General features: G+C 48.9%; 1 protein-coding gene across 3 annotated transcripts in view; it reads left to right on the top strand.

Annotated features, from left to right (window-relative positions):
* Nucleotides 1-322: 322 nt before the first annotated feature.
* The window catches only part of styk1b (STY kinase 1b), a 12,506-nt gene continuing 4,324 nt past the window's right edge, over nt 323-8,504 (top strand). The window contains exons 1-7 of one of the 3 annotated variants that reach the window (XM_087812267.1): nt 323-435; nt 851-924; nt 1,996-2,154; nt 4,887-5,195; nt 5,348-5,529; nt 6,738-6,812; nt 6,864-7,066. In XM_087812267.1, the coding sequence (XP_087668393.1) occupies nt 870-924; nt 1,996-2,154; nt 4,887-5,195; nt 5,348-5,529; nt 6,738-6,812; nt 6,864-7,066 (983 nt within the window). In that variant the 5' untranslated portion in view covers nt 323-435; nt 851-869. Of the gene's footprint in view, nt 448-850; nt 925-1,995; nt 2,155-4,886; nt 5,196-5,347; nt 5,530-6,737; nt 6,813-6,863; nt 7,067-8,504 lie in introns of all 3 variants that reach the window. The other 2 variants (XM_087812266.1, XM_087812265.1) reach the window with 2 other exon arrangements.

Here is an 8,504-nt window from a genome sequence, read left to right as displayed (position 1 = left end):
TTCATTTATTCTGTAAACCATTGAGTTGAAAAAACATTTATTATTATTTATATTTACAGTTTGATCATGTGACGATGTAGCTCCGTTGCTATGGTGACTATTAAAGCAACATTTATATTTGATGTAAAACAAGTTTAAAATAAACCTTCAAAGATACAAACAATAATAATAACAATAATTTTCCATCAAACTGTTGGTTCTGACGTGACTTCGAGCTGAAGATCACGACGTCAGTGAAACACGTCCTGGTTCGACTGGTTCGACCAGTTCCAGCTCAACATTCCAAACAAAGAAAGATCCGCGAAGAACGACCGGTTCCTCCGGTGGAGGAGAAGAAAGAGGAGGAGCAGCAGGAGGAGGAGTCGCTGAACAACAACAGCACAGTCGTGGCAGGAGCGTCACTCGCCGCCTGGACAGGAAGTCAAGGAGCCACAGGTGAGTGCACAGGTGAGGGTCTCATGTGAACCTGGATCAGCGTCTCTGGCGTCGTGTTAGCAACTCTATCTGATGACATCATCATCTAGTGTTACCAGCCTTTAACCAGCCGTCTGGAGACCTCGGCTCCTGCCAGGGTTTGATGTCACTCGTGGAAATGTGTTGAGGATTAAATTACAGTAACTTGAATTATTATTATTATTATTATTAAGATATTTTCTGATGAAACTGAAGATTTAGTCAAAGATAAAGTTTTTATATTTAAAAATGTTTTTAAACCAAGATTATTTTGAAAATTAAACTTGATATATTTGTACAAATACAACGAAGATGTCATTAACATGAAATATGTGTTTATTACTGAAAACATGTTATTACACTGTTATTATTATAAAGTCATCTCTGTGATTGACAGCCGCGTGTCATGTGACAGGATGTCGTCCTTATCGAACGCAGACTCCCAGTGTAACCACGGCGACACCATCTGCGGTGAGTGACACGTCGTCAGCTGTGGCCGCAGCAGGTCGTGTGTGTGTGTGTGTGTGTGTGTGTGTGTGTGTGTGTGTGTGTGTGTGTGTGTGTGTGCAGAGATCCGTGTGTGCGAAAAGGAAGTGATCGTGTGTGTGTGTGTGTGTGTGTGTGTGCAGAGATCCGTGTGTACGAACAGGAAGTGATCGTGTGTGTGTGCAGAGATCCGTGTGTACGAACAGGAAGTGATCGTGTGTGTGTGTGTGTGTGTGTGTGTGTGTGTGTGCAGAGATCCGTGTGTACGAACAGGAAGTGATCGTGTGTGTGTGTGTGTGCAGAGATCCGTGTGTACGAACAGGAAGTGATCGTGTGTGTGTGTGTGTGTGTGTGTGTGTGCAGAGATCCGTGTGTACGAACAGGAAGTGATCGTGTGTGTGTGTGTGTGCAGAGATCCGTGTGTACGAACAGGAAGTGATCGTGTGTGTGTGTGTGTGTGTGTGCAGAGATCCGTGTGTACGAACAGGAAGTGATCGTGTGTGTGTGTGTGTGTGCAGAGATCCGTGTGTACGAACAGGAAGTGATCGTGTGTGTGTGCAGAGATCCGTGTGTACGAACAGGAAGTGATCGTGTGTGTGTGTGTGTGTGTGTGCAGAGATCCGTGTGTACGAACAGGAAGTGATCGTGTGTGTGTGTGTGTGTGTGTGTGTGTGCAGAGATCCGTGTGTACGAACAGGAAGTGATCGTGTGTGTGTGTGTGTGTGCAGAGATCCGTGTGTACGAACAGGAAGTGATCGTGTGTGTGTGTGTGTGTGTGTGTGCAGAGATCCGTGTGTACGAACAGGAAGTGATCGTGTGTGTGTGTGTGTGTGCAGAGATCCGTGTGTACGAACAGGAAGTGATCGTGTGTGTGTGTGTGTGTGTGTGTGTGTGCAGAGATCCGTGTGTACGAACAGGAAGTGATCGTGTGTGTGTGTGTGTGTGCAGAGATCCGTGTGTACGAACAGGAAGTGATCGTGTGTGTGTGTGTGTGTGTGTGTGCAGAGATCCGTGTGTACGAACAGGAAGTGATCGTGTGTGTGTGTGTGTGTGCAGAGATCCGTGTGTACGAACAGGAAGTGATCGTGGTGCCGACGCTGCTACTCGCCAGTTTCCTGGTGACGCTGGTGTTTATTCTGCTGCTTCACTTCTGCCCCGAGAGAGTCGATCGAATCAGACCCGTGAAGAGCAGGAGGATCTTACACGGCATCGATGGTCAGGACCACACACAACATACACACACATATACAGTATATACACACACAACATACACACACATATATACACACACTTTATATATATATATATATACAGTGGTATGAAAAAGTTTGGTCACTCCTGTACATTTTCTTGATTTTTCTTTATAAATCATGGGTTGTTTTGGACCTTCTTTACAGATCCAGTTCAGTCAGGTTTGATGGTTTCATGGCCAACTTTAAATCACACCCTAAATGTTCAATAATATTCAGGTCTGGGGACTGAGATCATTCCAGAACATTCTACTTGTTCCTCTGCATGAACGCCTAGTAGATCTTGAGCAGTGTTTAGGATCATTGTCTTGTTGAAAGATCCGGAGCAACTTCAACTTTGTTACTGATTTCTGGACATTGTTCCTGGTTATGCCCAAAATAACTCTATTTTAGTTTCATCAGTCCACAGAACCTTATTCTAAAATGAAGCTGGCTTGTCCAAATGTGCTTCAGCAAACCTCAAGCGACTCAAGCGAGTTTGTGGCGTGTGCAGAGAAAAGGCTTTTTCCGCATTACTCTTCCATAAAGCATCTCCTTGTGTGAAGTGCCTAATACTAATAGAGGTTAATACTGGTAGCGCCAGATTCGCCGGGGGCACTCTGGTTCCCAGAGCTGGTGCGCATGGTGGTCGGGGACCTGTGGGCCATCCCTTGTGCCCCTGCTGCCCTGTGTCAGGCAGGGGGGACTCTGACAGAACCTCCGGTGCTGGGCCTGCCTCTCAAAGTGTGGCTCCTGCACGGGACGAGCTGAGCGGGACTTTGGACCTGGGCGTTCTCCAAACGCTGGACACGCAGGCTTTATGCCTCAAAGTGGGGGATTTTCTCCCGCTGGTGTGCAGACAGGTCCTTGGACCCCAGCTCCTAGTTGGTCTCCGCTGTCCTGTCTTTCCTGCAACATTTGCTGGATAGCGGACGGACTGTGGCGACACTGAGAGTGTTCGCATCAGCCATAGCGATGAGGCATGTCGGATTCGAGGGTGCTTTGGCTCGCGCACACCCTCTGGTGGCGCGTTTCTTACAGAGTGCCTGCAGGCTTCGTCCTCCTGCAAGGCCTTCCAGCCATAAGTGGGATCTCCAGCTGGTACTGGACTCTCTCACAGGCCCGACCCTCGAGCCTCTTGACCAAGTCGCACTGGATATCTTGTCTTTCAAGGTATCGCTCCTTCTGGCACTGACGACCACGAAGAGAGCGAGTGAGCTTTGTGCTCTCTCCACTAGCCCTGAGTGTCTTTCCTTCAGCGTCGAGGATTGGTGTCATTGCGTCCTAACCCAGCGTTCCGCCCGAAGATTCTGAGTTCCTTGTTCCGGGGGACGACCATCACGCTGCGGGCCTTTCATCTGCCGCCCCACTTGGACCCGGGTCAGGAACGTCTTCACCTGTTGTGTCCAGTGAGGGCTTTGGCCTGTTACTTGCGCGAGTGGCTGTGTTTAGGCGCTCTGATGCCCTATTCATCTGCCACGCTAGATGCCGACGGGGTGAGGCAATCTCCTCCCAGAGGTTTTCTCATTGGGTGAGATCGGCCATTATCCAGGCCTACCAAGCAGCGGGTGGATCTGCTCCCAGCGGACTGAGGGCACATTCCACCTGTGTTGTGGCAGCCTCATTGGCTCTTTGCGGGGTGTGGCAGCAGAGGACATCTGTTCAGCTGCTTCTTGGTCTTCCACGTCAACCTTTGCTAAGGCCTATCTCCTTGACGTGACGGCGGGATCAGTAGCTCATACGGTTTTGAGTGCTGCTGTGCCCCCCTTGAGGCCCACGGCTCCAGTAGACTTGGATCCTGGGCCGGCGGGGCCCTAGCGATGCTGCTTCAGGAGCGGTGTCCAGCTGGGGGTACATTTGTCCCGTCGGGCTTCGCCTTGGGTTTAAACCAATAGCGAAGCGGTTAGAGGGCTACGCACCAATTCGTAGAATCTGAGATTATGAAGATAACTCAGGGGTTTTCCTTGGTCTACCACTCCGGGCCTGAACTAGAACCGTGCCTGTGGTCTTCCATGTCCTCACAATGTTCCTCACAGTTGAAACTGAGCTTAAATCTCTGAGATATTTTCTATATCCTTTAAACCATGATGTTGAACAATCATTGTTTTGAGGCTCATGATGCCTTCAGAGAAGATGCAAAGAGAGAAACACTTACAATTGGCTCCTTAAATACCCTTTCTCACCTGTGTATGGAGGTCAAGGGTCACTGAGGTTACAAACCAATTTTGAGTTCCAATAACTAGTGCTAAAGGTATTAAAATCAATAAGATATAACGATATAAGATTTAAACAATTCTTACACACTTTCTGTAAATCATTTCACTTTATTTCACTTTCAAATATCATGTGTTTTTCTCTATAAGATAAATTTAACTTTTTATCCAAACAACCAATGATTTATAAAGAAAATCATGAACATGTACAGAGGTGACCAAACTTTTTCATACCACTGTATATATATATATATATATATATATATATATATATATATATATATATATATATACACATATTTATATATATATGTACAGTATATACACACACACAACATACGAACGTGTATATACACACACACACACACTTTATATGGGTGCTAAATATAGTGTGTTTAATACTGTATATGTATGAGTTTATAAACATGTGTGTGTGGTGAGCTGAGAAGTGTGGAGTTCCTCAGGGCTCAGTGTTTGGCCCGTGGATGAGATCTTGTGTGTGCAGCTCCTGCAGGCATCAACGTGCTGGAGCACGAGAGCATCGCTCTGGACATGCCCAGCAGCTACTCCACCTTCCACCCGCCCACCACGTACCACCAGGCCGCCTCGCCACCCAAGCCCCGCCTCCCCGCGGCGCCGCGCGCTAGCTTCAGTCCGGTGGTGCAGCCACGGGAGCTGCCGCGCCAGAGGTTGCCCGAGTCCTTCAACCTGGTGACGCCGCTGCCCGACGCCTTCGCCGCTCGCTCCGCGTCCAACGTGTCGCTGTGTCGCGCCAGGATGGACAGTCGCAACGTCGTGCTGCGCGTGCTCAACGGTGAGTGGCGCCCCCGCAGGTCAGGCAAGGAACTGCAGCGTGAAACACCCTGGAATCTACTGCCCCCTGCAGGAACCTCGTGGCTTAACTACATCCGAGTTTGTGTGTGTGACCTCTCATGACCTCTGGTGACCTCTGGTGACCTCCCTTAGACTCGGCCGACGCCGCAGAGAGACACAACTTCCTGGGCTTCGCCTCCTTCCTGGCGCAGCTCGGTCCTCACCCCTTCCTGCCGGAGCTGCTGGGCGTGGTGTCGCTGCGAGCGCCGCTGGTCACGGTGGTGGAGGAGCTGGAGAACAGAGACCTGCTCAGCTTCCTGTGGAGGTGCAGAGACGTGAGTCTACTCCGGGTACTAGTTCTGATGTGGAAATATTTTTAATCATTCATTTATTATTTGACATTGAATCAAAGTATATTTTCAAATGAATTAAAACATTTTTAATCATATTTGATATTTTTTAAATTCCAATATTTTCCATTTTTAGTCTTTCAATTCAGTATCAGTCGCTCTGTGATCTGTTGGTTTGGTCTGGTTATAACATTTATATTGAATTTAAAGGATTATGAAGTAAAAACGTATTTACTAATGTACTGAGGTACTAATATAGTAAAAGTACTAATGTACTGAGGACTAACATGGTAAAAGTACTAATGTACTAAAATAGTAAAAGTACTAATGTACTGAGGTACTAACATAGTAAAAGTACTAATGTACTGAGGTACTAACATGGTAAAAGTACTAATGTACTGAGGTACTAACATAGTAAAAGTACTAATGTACTGAGGACTAACATGGTAAAAGTACTGAGGTGCTAACATAGTAAAAGTACTAATGTACTGAGGTACTAACATAGTAAAAGTACTAATGTACTGAGGACTAACATGGTAAAAGTACTAATGTACTAACATAGTAAAAGTACTAATGTACTGAGGTACTAACATGGTAAAAGTACTAATGTACTAGGGACTAACATGGTAAAAGTACTAATGTACTGAGGTACTAACATAGTAAAAGTACTAATGTACTAACATAGTAAAAGTACTAATGTACTGAGGTACTAACATAGTAAAAATACTAATGTACTGAGGTACTAACATGGTAAAAGTACTAATGTACTGAGGTACTAACATAGTAAAAGTACTAATGTAATGAGGTACTAACATGGTAAAAGTACTAATGTACTGAGGTACTAACATAGTAAAAGTACTAATGTACTGAGGTACTAACATAGTAAAAGTACTAATGTACTGAGGACTAACATAGTAAAAGTACTAATGTACTGAGGTACTAACATAGTAAAAGTACTAATGTAATGAGGTACTAACATGGTAAAAGTACTAATGTACTGAGGTACTAACATAGTAAAAGTACTAATGTACTGAGGTACTAACATAGTAAAAGTACTAATGTACTGAGGTACTAACATAGTAAAAGTACTAATGTACTGAGGTACTAACATAGTAACTAATACACACTCACAGCATCATGAGTAGCAGCAGGATGTCGCAGTGGTCAGTGGTCAAGGTTGTGGTCTCACGCAGGAGAACTCCAACCCTCCGTGCGAGATGACCGAGCGTCGCATCTTCACGATGGCCCAGCAGGTGGCGTCGGCTCTGGTGAGTGTTGAGCGTCAGTAGAAGAAGAGTCTCTGACGTGAGGTCCTGCAGGAGTTCCTGCACAGCAAAGACCTTCTTCACGGGAACATCCGAGCTCGCAGCGTCCTGGTCAGCAGGAGCTTCACGGCCAAACTCTGGGGCCTTCACGGCGTCTACAGCAGGAAGAACCAGGGCCGCAGGGAGGAGCCCAGCATGAAGAAGTGGCAGGCCCCCGAGATCCTGGCCCGGAGACCCGCGGGGCCCAGCAGTGACGTGTGAGTGTCAGACTCTTAATGGAACTCCTCTGACCACTTCCTGTCTCTCCTCTGACCGCTTCCTGTCCCTCCTCTGACCGCTTCCTGTCTCTCCTCTGACCACTTCCTGTCTCTCCTCTGACCGCTTCCTGTCCCTCCTCTGACCGCTTCCTGTCTCTCCTCTGACCGCTTCCTGTCTCTCCTCCGACCGCTTCCTGTCCCTTCTCTGACCGCTTCCTGTCCCTTCTCTGACCACTTCCTGTCTCTCTTCTGACCACTTCCTGTCTCTCCTCTGACCGCTTCCTGTCTCTCCTCCGACCGCTTCCTGTCTCTCCTCCGACCGCTTCCTGTCTCTCCTCCGACCGCTTCCTGTCTCTCCTCCGACCGCTTCCTGTCCCTTCTCTGACCGCTGCCTGTCCCTTCTCTGACCGCTTCCTGTCTCTCCTCCGACCGCTTCCTGTCCCTCCTCCGACCGCTTCCTGTCTCTCCTCCGACCGCTTCCTGTCTCTCCTCCGACCGCTTCCTGTCTCTCCTCCGACCGCTTCCTGTCTCTCCTCCGACCGCTTCCTGTCTCTCCTCCGACCGCTTCCTGTCTCTCCTCCGACCGCTTCCTGTCTCTCCTCCGACCGCTTCCTGTCCCTTCTCTGACCGCTGCCTGTCCCTTCTCTGACCGCTTCCTGTCTCTCCTCCGACCGCTTCCTGTCCCTCCTCCGACCGCTTCCTGTCTCTCCTCCGACCGCTTCCTGTCTCTCCTCCGACCGCTTCCTGTCTCTCCTCCGACCGCTTCCTGTCTCTCCTCCGACCTCTTCCTGTCTCTCCTCCGACCGCTTCCTGTCTCTCCTCCGACCGCTTCCTGTCTCTCCTCCGACCGCTTCCTGTCCCTCCTCCGACCGCTTCCTGTCCCTTCTCCGACCGCTTCCTGTCCCTCCTCTGACCGCTTCCTGTCTCTCCTCTGACCACTTCCTGTCTCTCCTCTGACCGCTTCCTGTCCCTCCTCTGACCGCTTCCTGTCTCTCCTCTGACCGCTTCCTGTCCCTTCTCCGACCGCTTCCTGTCCCTCCTCTGACCGCTTCCTGTCTCTCCTCTGACCGCTTCCTGTCCCTCCTCTGACCGCTTCCTGTCTCTCCTCTGACCACTTCCTGTCTCTCCTCTGACCACTTCCTGTCTCTCCTCTGACCACTTCCTGTCTCTCCTCTGACCACTTCCTGTCTCTCCTCCGACCACTTCCTGTCTCTCTTCCGACCACTTCCTGTCTCTCCTCCGACCACTTCCTGTCCCTCCTCCGACCGCTTCCTGTCTCTCCTCCGACCACTTCCTGTCTCTCCTCTGACCACTTCCTGTCTCTCCTCCGACCACTTCCTGTCTCTCTTCCGACCACTTCCTGTCTCTCCTCCGACCACTTCCTGTCCCTCCTCCGACCGCTTCCTGTCTCTCCTCTGACCGCTTCCTGTCTCTCCTC

This window comes from Callionymus lyra, chromosome 17, assembly GCF_982586985.1.
Source record: "Callionymus lyra chromosome 17, fCalLyr1.hap1.1, whole genome shotgun sequence".
Classification (NCBI taxonomy): domain Eukaryota; kingdom Metazoa; phylum Chordata; class Actinopteri; order Syngnathiformes; family Callionymidae; genus Callionymus; species Callionymus lyra.
This window is presented reverse-complemented; position numbering and strand designations above follow the sequence as displayed.